The following is a 15,000-nucleotide window of genomic DNA, read 5'->3' on the forward strand; positions in this document are numbered from 1 at the left end:
TAGATACTGTATATATGTATTTTAGGTCAGATGAGTTTGATGGCCTCCCTGCTGCAGGCTTTTTGTTGAGGAATTTTTATTTATAACAAGATTACATATATAAAATGTACAAAACCTTAGTTTTTGCAAAGTGTGTTAGAGATTGTTGTTGGTGTTATAATGGTGTGGGTTTTGTTTTTGCCCTTTATTGATCTACTGGGATTGCTTTGCATTTGGAGCTGAAGGTTTCATGATTGTGAAAGTGTATTTCCATTATGTACCTGTGTAGAAAAGGCAGGTGATATGTGCAACATATGCAGCCAAATCATCATAGATAAGAGAATGTGTGATACTGTCTTTTGATGTGCAAAATAGTGATTACAGATATATAAGTTTTGCACTTTTAAATTTGTTCAAAATGATGCTGTCAAATTAAAATGCTTTTATGATTTGTGATGCTCAAGAGGTAAAGTATATGTTCTCTTAGTCTTTCAGGTCTCAAAACGTTAATACTCTTTAATGATTTTGTAACATTGCAGTATTTCTGTTTACGTAGGGAATTTTGATGTGATGTCATCATAACCATTAAAATAGATCCAGTGGTTATTTCATAATGTTTCAAGGTAACAGAGGAACAAAAATGAAAACATGGTAGGGGCTTTATTTCTGTAAGAGCAGTTTATTCACTTGATTTGTGTATATATATATGATATATATATATATATATATATATATATATATATATACATATATAAATATATATATGTTTATTTATTTATTAATTGATTTACTCATGTATTTATTTATTCATTAGTATTTTTTATTATTATTATTTTTTTTTGTTGCTTTTTTTTTACCCAGGAGAAGTATCGTTGAGATTTGTTGAAATTAAATATAATAAGATTGCTGATGGATAGAAAGCACCACATCCGTATATGAAAAAACAGCAGGAAATATTTGCTTTAGTGTCATTGCTGTTAATAATGTTATTTGGCAATGTCAGACGAAAAAAGATATTGCACCAATAGCATAAACAAAAATTAGGAAAAGAGTTTGCACAGGTTCTGTAAGCTGCAGGTTAAAGATAGACATTTGATGGACTTGTTTACTGCCAGAGACTGAAAACCGATACATTGATTTGAATATCTTTTTTATTCAGTTTCTCCTTGGCATTACCGAAGTAAAGAAAAATGTTATGTGTTTTGCGAATGCATATTACTAGATTTGTGGTTAATTTGGAATTTAAAATTATACATAGTTTTTAAATGGATATTTGAATTATTATGACATGTGATTTTAAGTGATATGATTATTATGATAAAAAAAAAATTACTGCTATAATATCAAGATATTTTTAAAAGGTTGTTAGTAGAAAATATTGATGTGATATATATATATATATATATATATATATATATATATATATATATATATATATATATATATATATATATATATATATATATATATATATATATATATATATATATATACATATATATATACATACATATATATATATATATATATATATATATATATATATATATATATATACATATATATATATATATATATATATATATATATATATATATATATATATATATATATATATATATATATATATATATATGTATATATATATATTTATATATATTTATGTATATATATGTATAGGTATATTTATTTATGTATATATATGTAAAGGTATATATATTTATGAATATACATGTAAAGGTATATATATTTATGTATATACATGTAGAGGTATATATATTTATGTATATACATGTAGAGGTATATATATTTATGTATATATATGTATAGGTATATATATTTATGTATATATATGTATAGGTATATATATTTATGTATATATATGTATAGGTATATATATGTATGTATATATAAGTATAGGTATATATGTGTATAGGTATATATATGTATAGGTATATATGTGTATAGGTATATATGTATATATAGATATATATATGTATATATAGGTATATATATGTATATATAGGTATATATAGGTATATATAGGTATATATATTTATATATAGGTCAATATATGTATATATATGTATATATATGTATATATATGTATATATGTATGTATAAGTATGTATAAGTATGTATATGTATTTATATGTATGTATATGCATGTATATGTATATATGTATATATGATTTATATATGTGTAAAACATGGATATCAAATTCTACCTACATATAGATTTATAAGTATTGCCAAACAGGGAAGGATTCAGTGTAGACATACATCAGTATTGGAGGTGAAGGACTGCTCCATGTTATGGATTTACGTGGTGTTATGGATTATTGGTTTTAGTGTTCAGGCTTTGATGTTCCATATCATAAAACAGATATTAAGGAACAGGGAACAGGTGATGTTAGATGATTATAGGTATTAGTTAATGGAATTGGGTTTGAGATTTTATTGTTTAGATTTACTGAACTTCTTACTTGACAAAAAAAAATTGCCAACAAGATTTTAAGAAAAAGATCCCTAGTACTTTGTGTTGTTTAGAATCATATTGTAGATGTTTTTTTTTTTCTTTTTTAGTTTTGCTTCACTAGATTGTAATCTTTTTATTATTAAATATAGATAAGTTATTAATGCATTAGATGTTAGAGGTCATATGTAAATATTCAGTTTACCATACATAAAGTATTATGAATACCTTTTTGACATCAGAATGTTGCTGGATGGGTAGAAATTTCCAAAGAAAAAAATGCATTGCCTTGATATTGAAAATTGATCTTGTAACCAAAGTTTAAGTCTAATTTAGATATAGTTAGGATATTTAGATTTTAGAAATAAATTCATGGTACAAGACCATTGATGGCAATTGATGATTGAGGATAGAAGATGTGAGTGTTTGTTTAGTATTGTAATGCATAGATGGTTGATTAATAATGGTTGCAAACTTTACTAAATTATTTTCTTGTCTGTAAAAAAAAATATAAAAAGTTTTTATCATTATCATCAGGAGAAGGTATATCTATTGGTATATGTGGTATATGACTGATTGTTTCTCCATGTTTTTTTTCTAACGTTATTATATTTATAGTTTCCTTATAACAGGAAACAAAAGATTTTTAATGTTTTTATTATTAGTGTTACATTTTTCCATTAGCCTACTGCACGGAGGAATTGAAGAAAACTTGATTAAACATCTCATCTTATTTGACTGGGTTTCAGTTAATTTTATTTGCAGTTAATTAGCAGGAAACTGGACTTGATTTATTAATCAATGATTGCTTGCAAGAATTGCACAGGTGTTTTTAGGTGTCTGTAAAAGTGTGTGGGGTTAGAGTAGATACCAACAATAGCAAATAACTACAGAGATGATAGTGATACATCTAGTTTTTATTAGGTCCGTTTATATTGTTTTATTTTTTTAGAACCTGTGTACTTTTTAATTGTAACATTTGTAATTGCCTTTTTTGCAGCAGGAAAACTAATCACAAAAAAAAAAAAGAAAGGAAAGGAAAGGAAACATAATAAGGCATAGAAAAATACCCTAGGTATGTTTAGAAAGCATCAAGTACTGACATCTTACACAGAAGGCTTTTAGTAACAAATCATTGTATGTTTGTTGCATGGGAACAATAGAAGTTCTTGCTTGTTGCAAAATTTTTATGTTGAAGACTTGTGCTAGAAATGAGACCCAGCTGTTTGAACTGCTTTACCAGTACTTCCACAGAACTGCTTATGAAACTGAAAATATTTTTTAATGTGAGAAACAGATCCAGTATATAGGTGTTAACCTGTACACTGACTTCATTCAGATAATTAAAAACTTTTTTGATGGGGCAAAATACTGAAATTTAGAAAATGGAGAGTTTTTATGAATAATAGATTGAATGGTGAATTTAAATAATCATTTGCTAGAAATTGAATGCACCTAAATAACTTTCTTACTAATGCCTCACAAATGTAGGATAATCATTGTATCAAAAACAGTATATATATCACTGCAATGAGTGAAGCTGCAGTAAGCAAGAGCTATTGTACTGTCATATGCCTACCTCTTTGTAACCTAGTGAGTCTGTATGCACCATGAGGTGTACCTGTCATGTGAGAATAGTAAGTGTGTGTTCGTAACTTTGTATGTATATGTGCTATAATGGCATGTTGAGTAACCTGTCCAAGCAGAATGCTGTGCTTTGAGATGTTCAAAATGGAAAAAATTAGTTGGCCTAAACTGTTGTTGAGGCAACCCAGAATTGCTCTCCAGTTACCTTTCCGTGCATGAAGAACAGTTAGGCCAAAAGATTTTCCATAGAAAAAGAGACACATTTAAAGGCATTTGATGATCTAAGGCATCATAGTGTCTTGGGCTTTGTTGAAATGAGACTAATCTCAGGCTTAATGTTGTAGGGGTAGTATTGTTGTGTGCATGAAGGAGCCTGAAGATTGATAGGAATTTGATTTGAACAAGAAATGGGTTCTCATTGCAAAGGTTTCTTGATAGTAATTTATGAAGTGAACATCGGAGGAATGTGAGAAGATGAGAATTTTTTTATAAGTAAGGATTGGGCAAGAAGTAATAATTTCAACCATTTTTTCTTCCTTTTAAGGTGACATTTAATTTATTGACTTTCTACCTCTGAACAGGAGAAAATAGAAGAAGGACAAGAGGCAGCAGAAACAATGGCTGGAGAAGAGAAACAGCGTGAGACAGAAGTCAAAGGGGAAGAGCCAAAGGAACTGACTGCTGATAAGTACGTGTCCCAATTAGTATGAAATTCATTTCCTTTGACTATGCAGCATTTAAGTTTCCCTTTAGCATGACAGAGCTCTGGGTTATATTTTCATAGAAGTCTACTTTTTCCTTACATAACAGACCTATCCGACAATGTATTTGGCAATTGACATGTACTGTAAGTGATCTGGACCCCTGAAATTATGAGCAGAACTAGATGAAAGGAAAGCGTATAGTAGTTAAAAGGAAATATTTCTTTTTCTGTCTGAGGGATGTCTGTTTATCAAGATTTTATTTTGAATCTGAAGCTATTCTTTTAGCAGTTAAAGGATACATTTCACCAGTTCTGAAAGTTTTTATTATTATTATTATTATTATTAATTTTTACTCATTGAACAACCAAGAATGTTTCATTATGGATTTTTACTAAATGTTTACGTTTTATCATGGTGGGGAATTCTATCTCAGTAGTGTTGCTTTGTAATTATAGTACCATATTGTAATGATTTACTTTTATTCCAGGCCAAAGGCAGAAGCACCTACCACAGAAGAGCCCACCAAAGAGGAGGCAGGCGAGGAGACCCCAGAGAAGGTTCAGGCTGAGGAACCGGCGCCTGCAAAGCCCGAACAGCAGGAAGCAGAGGAGGAGGAGGAAGGTCAAAATGACAATGAGGAGGAGGAGGAGGAGGAAGAGGAGGTGGAGGATGTATTTGGGGCTCTTTCAACCTTCTCTGCTGAAATGTTTGCAGCTTTGGGGTCACCTGCAGAACCCTTACCCCCAGAGGAGAGGCAGCCACGACCCTTGGCACTGAACGGCCATGACCCCTTACACACCACCAGGCTGTTACAGGTGCAGTGTTTAATTTCCCCCTCTCCCTTTTGGGTGAATGAGTTATTATATCTATCCTCATAGTTTCTATAAATGTAAACAAAACAGACTTTTGGTAATATAGATCTCAATCTTGATATACAAATCATCTTTGTTGTTTGTTATATTCATCCATACACTGAATATGATGTGAAAGTCTCAGTTGACAAGTCACTGCCATTCCCATTTGATTTTTCCCCAATACCTAAGTAGATCTTAAACACCCATTCCCACACAGGACCTGATCACCTATGACGATGAGGAACCAGATGTAACCTATGGCCTGGGCCCCCTTGACAACCATGGCCGATTAGCTGCGGTCTCCCACCTGCTGGCAGCTTTGGTGACGACACTCGACCCACAGCACCTTAGGCGGCTTGCAACTAGGGTCATGTCAGACTCCTGTTTGTGGGTCTCTAGATTGTTCAGGTGAGAAGGATGAATGTGAGTAAGTGTTTGTCTGTGATGATGTTGAAGCAAGTTTGGAAGGTATGGGAATTTGTTTATTTATATATTGGCTGTTAAAGCACATTTAAGTTAATTTCATATTATTACAGGTATTATGAATTAGTACTATTAAGATAAAGAATATGAAATAGGATTATATTATCTTGAGCCAGAGATTAGCATAGTGTAATGGTCTCTAGTATTTGTTTAGTGATATTGTAAACTTGAATTATTTTTTCTATTGTTTAACATGTCTGAATCATCTCTGCCTCCAACAGATACTTTGACTCAACAGCATACATCCACGAGGATGTGCGTGAGGGTGTGGTGCGTGTATGCCGCATGCTGCTTCACACACGCTACCCCAAGTATGCAGCAGATGGCTATGAGGCACTTTATGCCAGACCTCCAGTTATCTATACCAGCAGCACTGTCCGACCTGGGCTGCCCCAACACATTGCAGCCATGGTGAGTTTGTTTAGATTGTACTACTTGTCTTTCTTTGTCTTCATTTTTTTGCTTGATTAATTTGATTAGATGTATATGATAGATTTCCTGTTATTATTCTGTGGTTTTACATATTGATAGCTGTGAAAGCTATGGTGAAATGAGTGAATTTCACATTTTATTTCACATGCCATACATCTATTCTTGGTATATAAACTTGGATAGAGATGATCATTTGTAAAAGAAAAAAAGAAAAAGAGAGAGAGAGAAAAATAATTTCTTCACATACTTTTTATGCAGTTATTCTTAATATATTAACTTGGATAGAGATGATCATATGGAAAAGAAAAAAGAAAATACGGAGAGGAAAAATCATTTCTACACATAACTTTTTATGCAGCTAATAAAATTCTAAACATCCATCACAGCTTGGTCTGGGGTCTGGCTGTGTGCGAGTTGTTCCCTGCAATACAGTTGTGGGGTCACCAGTTGCAATGGATACAGCAGCACTTGATCGCATGATGGCGGAAGATTTAGCAGCACAAAAGAAACCTCTGCTTGTCATTGCAAATGTCGGTGAGTGTAAGGAATGTTGTTGGTGTCATCATATTAGGATTTTGAAATATGTCTGTCTGGGTGCTTAAATGGGGTTACTGGGAAAAAAGAATAATGGTTGCTAAGAATTACTGTGTTTTCTTTTGAAAGATAGGCTAAGTGCAGTTTTGAAGTTGGTATCATTCTGTTTTTTATGTATGAGGATTAGTTACTAGATTCAATATCATCAGTAACACTCATACTATATGACTACTATCTGTATGACAAGCTAGAAAATTAAAAATTTACAGCCCATACTACATGGCTACCATCTGTGTGACAAACTAGAAAAAAAAGATCTGGAACCCAAAACAAGAACAAGAAAAAAATTAAAATGGTAATTATAAAAAAGTTACTACAATGGAATAATCCACCCTTTTTCTTCCCCAATGCAAAAGGTGGTGGAGCCGTAGGGGGTGTAGACAATGTTGGTCGCATCCAAGAACTCTGCAACACACACGAAGCATGGCTTCATGTAGAGGGGCATGCTCTGGCGGCACTTACACTGCCCAATGCACCCAATTTGGTAATTGTCCCTTGCAAGGATGTATTGATGTTTGTGTGACTTTGAAATTCATTTTTTAAATTTAAAAAGTATATCTAAATGTTGAAGTCTTGTAAATTAATCTGTTCTTCATGCTCTTATAATATTTGTTTATTTACACAAAGTGTGTGTTGTTGTTGATTATTTTATATATATATATATATATATATATATATATATATATATATATATATATACATATATATATATATATATATATATATATATATATATATATATATATATATATATATATATATATATATATAAATATATATATATATTTACAGTGAGACTTTCGACCCCATTTAATGAAGTTTTCCCCAATTTCAGCCTGCAAAAGTAGCCGACAGCATGACCCTGCCTCTGTCCCTGTGGCTCGGGATTCCCTCACTTCCATATGTTGTATCCTTTTGCGCATTGTGTGTGATGTGCGTGGGATCATGGGTTGGTTTATCCTAAGGTGGAAGTTTGGAGTTTATGAAAAAATTATTGGTAGAGAAGGTTAAAAAAGGTTATTTGTTTAATAGTTGTTGATTACTATAATGATTATTGTTGCTTAATATAATGATTATAGATATTGTTAGGATTGGTGTTGCTTTCACTATTATCATTGTCATCTATAATCATTTTTTTTTGTTATCATTATCATTACTATTTCACTTATTATCATCAGTATCATTGACATTACTAGTTATCTGTATTTTCATTATACTTGATTGTACTCCACTGATAACTTAGCACACCCTGGTATCTTACCTTTTAGATCAGGGTGCTTCACGGCAGTCACATGGCCCCAAAAATGGGCTTTAGGCTGATGTGGTGGCCCATCTGAGGAGTGTGTGGCTTTTAGGCCGGGTGCACACGAACATTCTTGTGCGGTGACAAGACTTTTTATCTCCCCTTTGTAATGATATTTTCTCTTTTTGTGCTCTTTTTTTTTTGTTTTTGTTTTTTCGTTTTTTTGCCATTTTCCAAATTTCCATATTTATCATTTGAATAGCTTTATCCAGGTGCTAAAAGGCTCTTCTCCTTGCACAGACTCCATGTCATCTCCATATGTAATCCATAACTCAGTTCAAGAATAATAACAATCAGTAACATTTTGGTATTTGTGTCATTTTAGTATTTTTTTCATGATATCAATTTTCTGTAATACACGATGTTTAGGAATAGGATGCTGAGCATGGAAATGATGTCCTCCCTGGTGCTCTTCCATTTATGGCTCATGGAAACTACAAGCCATATTCATACATTTATGGGAATAATGTAAAAGCCCTTTCTAAACACCAAATAATTCTAATTGTCCTCCAAGTGGTTTGTGCCCTTGTGGCATGTCTATCCTGTCACCCAGGCCCTCATCCAAACTGCTTGGTGGGTGATTAGACTCATTTAGGGTTCAGAAAGGGGCTTTTGCATTATTTCCATCATTAAATGAGTGGAATGTAGTGTCTGTGAGCCATGACTGTAATAGTGTCAGATCCAGAGAATATGCCATTTCCATGCACGGTATCCTAATCCTGCCATGCTGTGAAAAGCAGAAGAGGTTGCATTATAGAAAACTGAATATTCTGGAAAAAAAGACAAATAGTTAAATGTTGCTTATTGTTTTTATTCATGTGCTCCAAGCCTACAAACCTCACACCCGTCAGATCGGCTGCTCGTGTAAGCCTAATGCCTGTATATTGGGCCATGTGATTCCTGCCATGCTGTAACGAGGAGAACAGGTTGTACTATAGAAAATTGACTATTCTGAAAAAAAAGACGCAAATAAATAAATTTTACTTATTGTTATTCGTGTGCTCCTAATCTACAAGCCTCGCGCCCGTCAGATTGGCTTCTCATATAAGCCTAATGCCTGTATTTTGGGCCATGTGATTGCTGTGAAGCAATCAGTCTTCTATCTACCATCTTCTCTAGGTGAAACAGGTGTTTCCACATCTGTAACAAGGTCTTCTCCATATTAAAATCCTCTATTTGTATTATTACTGTAAGCATACAAATTAGCAAGGATGCACCTAAATTCCCACCTAGATATATAGGAAATTTCATTTGAACTGTTGCTACATTTGTACACCTACCTTGTACTCTGGTTTCCTGGTTTACTCTGTAATACTATGTCATTGACTTTATAAGGATCATTGTTATCATTAAGATTACTTTAATTCATTTATGAAATATATAGACGGATATATGGATGGTTGGATGGATGGATGGATGGATGGATGGATGGATGGATAAATGGAGAGATGGATAGATAGATATAGATATGTTTATTTATTTATTCATTTCTTTCTTCTGTTGTCTTTATTTCTTTCTACATCTTTCTTTTTTCCCTTCTTTTTTTCTTTCATTTTTCCTTTCTTTTTATTTCTTTCTTTCCTTTTCTTTTTATTTTCTTTTTTTCTTTCTTTTTGTAGTATTTTTTCTTTTGGATTTCTTCCTTTTTTATTGATGTATTTTTCTTTCTTTTTACTTCTGCGCTTTTTATTTTTTTCTGTCTGTCTTTGTCTGTCTTTTTCTCTGTCTTTCTATCTTTCTGTCTGTCTGTCCCTTCCTTCCTTCCTCCCTTCCTTCCTTCCTCCCTTCCTCCCTTCCTTCCTTCCTTCCTCCCTCCCTTCCTTTCTCCCTTCCTTCCTTCCTTCCTTCCTCTCTTCCTTCCCCCCTCCCTTCCTTCCTTCCTTCCTCCCTCCCTTCCTACCATCCTTCCTTCCTTCCTTATTTCCTTCCTTATTTCCTTCCTTCCTTCCTTCCTTCCTTCCTCCTTTCCTTTCTATCCTTCTTTCCTTTCTATCCTTCTTTCCTTCCATTCCTTCCTTTCCTTCCTTTCCTTCTTTCCTTTCCTTTCCTTTCCTTTCCTTTCCTTTCCTTTCCTTTCCTTTCCTTTCCTTCCCTTCCCTTCCCTTCCCTTCCCTTCCCTTCCCTTCCCTTCCCTTCCCTTCCCTGCCCTGCCCTTCTCTTCTCTTCCCTGCCCTTCCCTGCCCTGCCCTGCTCTTCTCTTCTCTTCCCTGCCCTTCCCTGCCCTGCCCTTCCTTTCCCTTCCCTTCCCTTCCTTCCTTCCTTCCTTCCTTCCTTCCTTCCTTCCTTCCTTCCTTCCTTCCTTCCTTCCTTCCTTCCTTCCTTCCTTCCTTCCTTCCTTCCTTCCTTCCTTCCTTCCTTCCTTCCTTCCTTCCTTCCCTTCCTTCCTTCCTTCCTTTGCTTTCTCTCCTTCCTTTGCTTTCTCTCCTTCCTTTCCTTCCTTTGCTTCCTTTGCTTTCTCTCCTTCCTTTCCTTCCTTTGCTTCCTTTGCTTTCTCTCCTTCCTTTCCTTCCTTTGCTTCCTTTGCTTTCTCTCCTTCCTTTCCTTCCTTTGCTTCCTTTCCTTTCCTTCCTTCCTTCCTTTCTTCCTTCCTTCCCTTCTTCCTTCCTTCCCTTCTTCCTTCCTTCCCTTCTTCCTTCCTTCCCTTCTTCCTTCCTTCCCTTCTTCCTTCCTGCCTTCCTTCCTTCCTTCCTGCCTGCCTGCCTGCCTGCCTTCCTTCCTTCCTTCCTTCCTGCCTGCCTTCCTTCCTTCCTTCCTGCCTGCCTGCCTGCCTGCCTGCCTGCCTGCCTGCCTGCCTGCCTTCCTTCCTTCCTTCCTTCCTTCCTTCCTTCCTTCCTTCCTTCCTTCCTTCCTTCCTTCCTTCCTTCCTTCCTTCCTTCCTTCCTTCCTTCCCTTCTGCCTTCCTTCCTTCCTTCCGTCCTTCCTTCCCCCTTTTTTTGCACAGAAGATCTATCTGTAGTGTTTTAATTAACTTGTGCCAGGTGTCCCTCCTTTTGGGGAATTTTTTAATATGTTAAAGATTTCAGGTGTTGAATGCATAATTAATCAAATATTTGTGTCATAACCGTTACTGTACATAGTAAATGTGTTATATTCGTCTTACAGTGTGTTATCATAGAAAGATGTATGGAAATGATTCTTGGAGAGTTTTCATTTTATATTTTATGGATTTGTACTTTTTCCTTAACAACAATCCCAGACCCTATACAAGGCATATGAGACCTCGGCAGTTCATGCAGCGGGTCTGACGGCACTCAGTTTGCACGTGCGATTGTCGTGTCTTCCTCTCTGGACCACATTACAGGTAAAATTTAGTTTTCTTGTGCTCTATACAATCATTGTCGTTTTGAATATTGTGCGTTAATTTTCTATGCAGTTGTAGATTTAAAAAGAGATTGCATGTTATAGGTTTCCAATATGCTTTTTTTTGTATTTTCTTAGTAATATTTGATACTGACTTTATCTCCTTGTGGCAGACCTTAGGCCAGACTGGAGTGATATCGCGGTTCCAGCACGCCTTTGAGCTTAGCCAGTATCTGCAGCAGCATCTTGCCACATTACCACGGATTCGGCTCTTCGTGAGTTTGCGTCCTTTTAGTGAAGGCTATTATTTTCTTTACTATGTCCTTCCTTTTTTAAAGGAGATTTTTATTTTATTTATTTATTTTTTTAGTTAATATATATATATATTTTTTTATGTGACCTTTATTATTTTTGTACTTTATTGATTTATTTTATTTATTTGTTGATCATTATTATTATTATTATTATGCAAAGGTCTCCTCTCAGTTTCTATTTTAGACTTGTTTCTTCTAAGTTTTCTATTAATGTTTCAGGTCTGTGTTGATCAATATTCTCTCCCTGTTTCCTATATTCCGGAGATGTTGTCCTCTGGTCTATGTTATTATTATTACTCCTTTATTCTTCTGTTTGGGTCTCTGATGTTGCTCCTTCAGAAGTCTCTCTTTTTTGCTGTGTAGTTTTTATTGTTTTTTTCTCCTTCATTCGTTGCTGTTTTTGGTATTCCAGTTATTTTCTGTATCTACATTCCTATCAACCCCTAAAGGACAGCAGAATTCAGGGCTTCTTGTGCATGAAAAGGGTGTTTATATTAAGGTATCCTCTGATACAGAATTATTGTGGCTAAAACTTTGATATCTCTGATGTGGAATTTGGACATTTTTTTAGATTATTTTTGTGTATGTTTATCCAGTGGGTGCACATACTTGAGAATAGCAATAACTGATATTTATTTGCTGAATATAAATTTGTCCATGGATTCTGTCTATCCTCAGCCTCATATTCATCTAGTCATGTTTTCTCATTATAGTTTCTCCAATCATACTTTTTTAAGACATGTCTCTCCACCCCCCAACCTCATGTTTTCATCACTTCTGTTTGTTTCATTCTTGTAGTCTCACTTTTTTATCGCATTTTTTCTCTCTCTCACTCCCGTTTTTTGTCACTCCAGATTTTCTCTCTATCAATTTTTCTTTTTTTCTTTTTTCAAGTTTATCATCTCTGTATCAAGTTGCATTTTATTACATTTATATCCCCCTTCAGATGGACTTTTTGTTCTTCCAATTTTCTCAGGCTCATTTTTATTACTCCTTCACTGTCTCTCCCTCGGTCTTTTGTTTTAATCACTCCTGTGTTTCACTCCCACAGTCACACTTTTTTTTTTTTTCTAACTGTCAATCTTCATGATTTTGTCCTTACCTGGATCTGACTCTTTTAATATCCCTGTTTTCCTTTCTCTATCACTCTTTTTTTCATCTCTCCTGCTTTTTATTCTTTCTAGTTATTGTTTTTATGACACATTTTTTATCTCTTCTTCAGAGTCCAGTCCCCCCTGAGGGCACGGCAGTCACCATTCAGGATCTAGTCACCAAGCCTGTCAGCACTGCAGTGAGTACTCTAGGGTGGGGTGTCTGGGAATAGAACAGTAGGAATGGTAGTGCATTGACACTAGTAATAGTAGTGACAATGATGATGAGGAGGATGATAGTAGGGAATATGGATTATAGCAGGTGCGTAATAGTGAGGATGATGATGATGATATTGGTGAATATGACGGCAGTGAGGAGTAGCACTAATTAAAGTGATAATAGCGGCTGACTCAATGTTGATTAATGTTGATTAAGGGTAATGGTAATCAAGAGGAGCAATCATTGTAGATATGTAATTATGATCAAATGAGGATAAAAGTTTAATCAAATAGAGATGATTACTTATTAACAGAATGTTGGCAGTTTTGAGAACGATGAGATTTAGTAATGATAAGGATGATTATGAGATTATTTAAAATCATATTAATTGATAATTTGAGTTATGAAAAATTGATAATTTGAATAATGAAAAATATGATTGCATATATCAACCCTGTAGCAGTGATGTTGACAGCCTCCCAGTGCTTGAAGAAAAGTGATTCAGTTTATTGTGAAAGGGATTAGAGCAGCAGAAACCTACATTTTCATTATACTCAGCTGCTAACATTTCATACTGCTGATTCATGCTTGCCTGCCAACCATTTTTTTTTTTTTTTTTTTTTTTTTTTTTTTTTTTTTGGTCAAGGCAGAAAAAGGGTCTGTCAGTAATAGATTACATTTCTCAGTTTCGTTTGTTCCTGCACATTGTGAAACTCTAGTAGATTTTTTTCTTTTTTTATGTCAAGGGGACAATTTTATGGCTTTAAAGAAATGGCAATGTGGATACTGAAGCCATGGATTTGTAATTGGGTTTGGTTATATTTAGCAATGGACAGGTTTTTAGGTTCATTGATGAGTCTGGGCTGAGGTAGGGACTGTACGATGGTAAACATATTTATAATGTGTTTTTCATGCATTTTCAGCAACTCCTAGAAACTGTGAGTGGGTCGGTGGTATTCCAGTATGTTGATGAGACAAACACAGGTGGCAAGAACTCTGAGTATTACGACAATTTGAATTCATGGGTGAGTTGATGTTCCCTTAAATTTTATTTTAATTTTTAACCCACTCAGCTACTCTCTTTTTCATATGTCTTTGTTGAAGAGAACCAATAATATCCCTTTAGATACAAACCTAATAAGATATCCTTAAGGAAGTGAGAACTAAGATGAATTATGAAATTTATCGTTACGGGTGAGACATTTTTATGGGTAAAATATTACGCTGTACATGAAATGTAGCATTTCAGGGGACTTGATATTATAATTGTGTCATTTCAGTATAGGTGAAATCATACTAGGTAACATGAGAAGCAACATCAGTTAACACAGTCTTGTTCCAAATTTCTCCCCAGCTGGGTCAGGTTGTACGACGTGATCTAGGTAGTATCCCTCTAGAGCTGGTGCAGCTGGATACGGCTGGCCTTGTCCTGCGCTGGAGCCCCATGGAAGGACCTGAGACCTACCACATCACTCTCGCACATGTTGATCACCTCATTCACTCCCTTCACCATCAACTAGTAAGTTGATAAATTCTGGTGGTAGTTTTTACAATTTTTTTTTTTTACTTCTTGTTTGCAAGTTCATTTTGCTTAATATATATATTGCTGAATTTATCCACAGCAATCACATTTTTGTTAATTTGATGTATGTCTTAGATGTGA

At 34.3% G+C, this 15,000-nt stretch overlaps 1 protein-coding gene across 5 annotated transcripts in view; it reads left to right on the plus strand.

The window, feature by feature from the left end:
- Positions 1-15,000, plus strand: part of LOC113830409 (pyridoxal-dependent decarboxylase domain-containing protein 1) — a 20,113-nt gene that overhangs the window by 1,406 nt on the left and 3,707 nt on the right. For 3 of the 5 annotated variants that reach the window (XM_027383627.2, XM_070121127.1, XM_070121126.1), the window contains exons 2-13: positions 4,624-4,730; positions 5,234-5,561; positions 5,818-6,008; positions 6,305-6,494; positions 6,902-7,049; positions 7,466-7,593; positions 7,945-8,016; positions 11,609-11,713; positions 11,886-11,987; positions 13,249-13,317; positions 14,261-14,362; positions 14,692-14,856. In XM_027383627.2, coding sequence (XP_027239428.2) covers positions 4,624-4,730; positions 5,234-5,561; positions 5,818-6,008; positions 6,305-6,494; positions 6,902-7,049; positions 7,466-7,593; positions 7,945-8,016; positions 11,609-11,713; positions 11,886-11,987; positions 13,249-13,317; positions 14,261-14,362; positions 14,692-14,856 — 1,707 coding nt within the window. Of the gene's footprint in view, positions 1-3,455; positions 3,531-4,623; positions 4,731-5,233; positions 5,562-5,817; positions 6,009-6,304; positions 6,495-6,901; positions 7,050-7,465; positions 7,594-7,944; positions 8,017-11,608; positions 11,714-11,885; positions 11,988-13,248; positions 13,318-14,260; positions 14,363-14,691; positions 14,857-15,000 lie in introns of all 5 variants that reach the window. The other 2 variants (XM_070121128.1, XM_070121129.1) reach the window with 1 other exon arrangement.

This window comes from Penaeus vannamei, chromosome 4 (assembly GCF_042767895.1).
Source record: "Penaeus vannamei isolate JL-2024 chromosome 4, ASM4276789v1, whole genome shotgun sequence".
Lineage (NCBI taxonomy): Eukaryota > Metazoa > Arthropoda > Malacostraca > Decapoda > Penaeidae > Penaeus > Penaeus vannamei.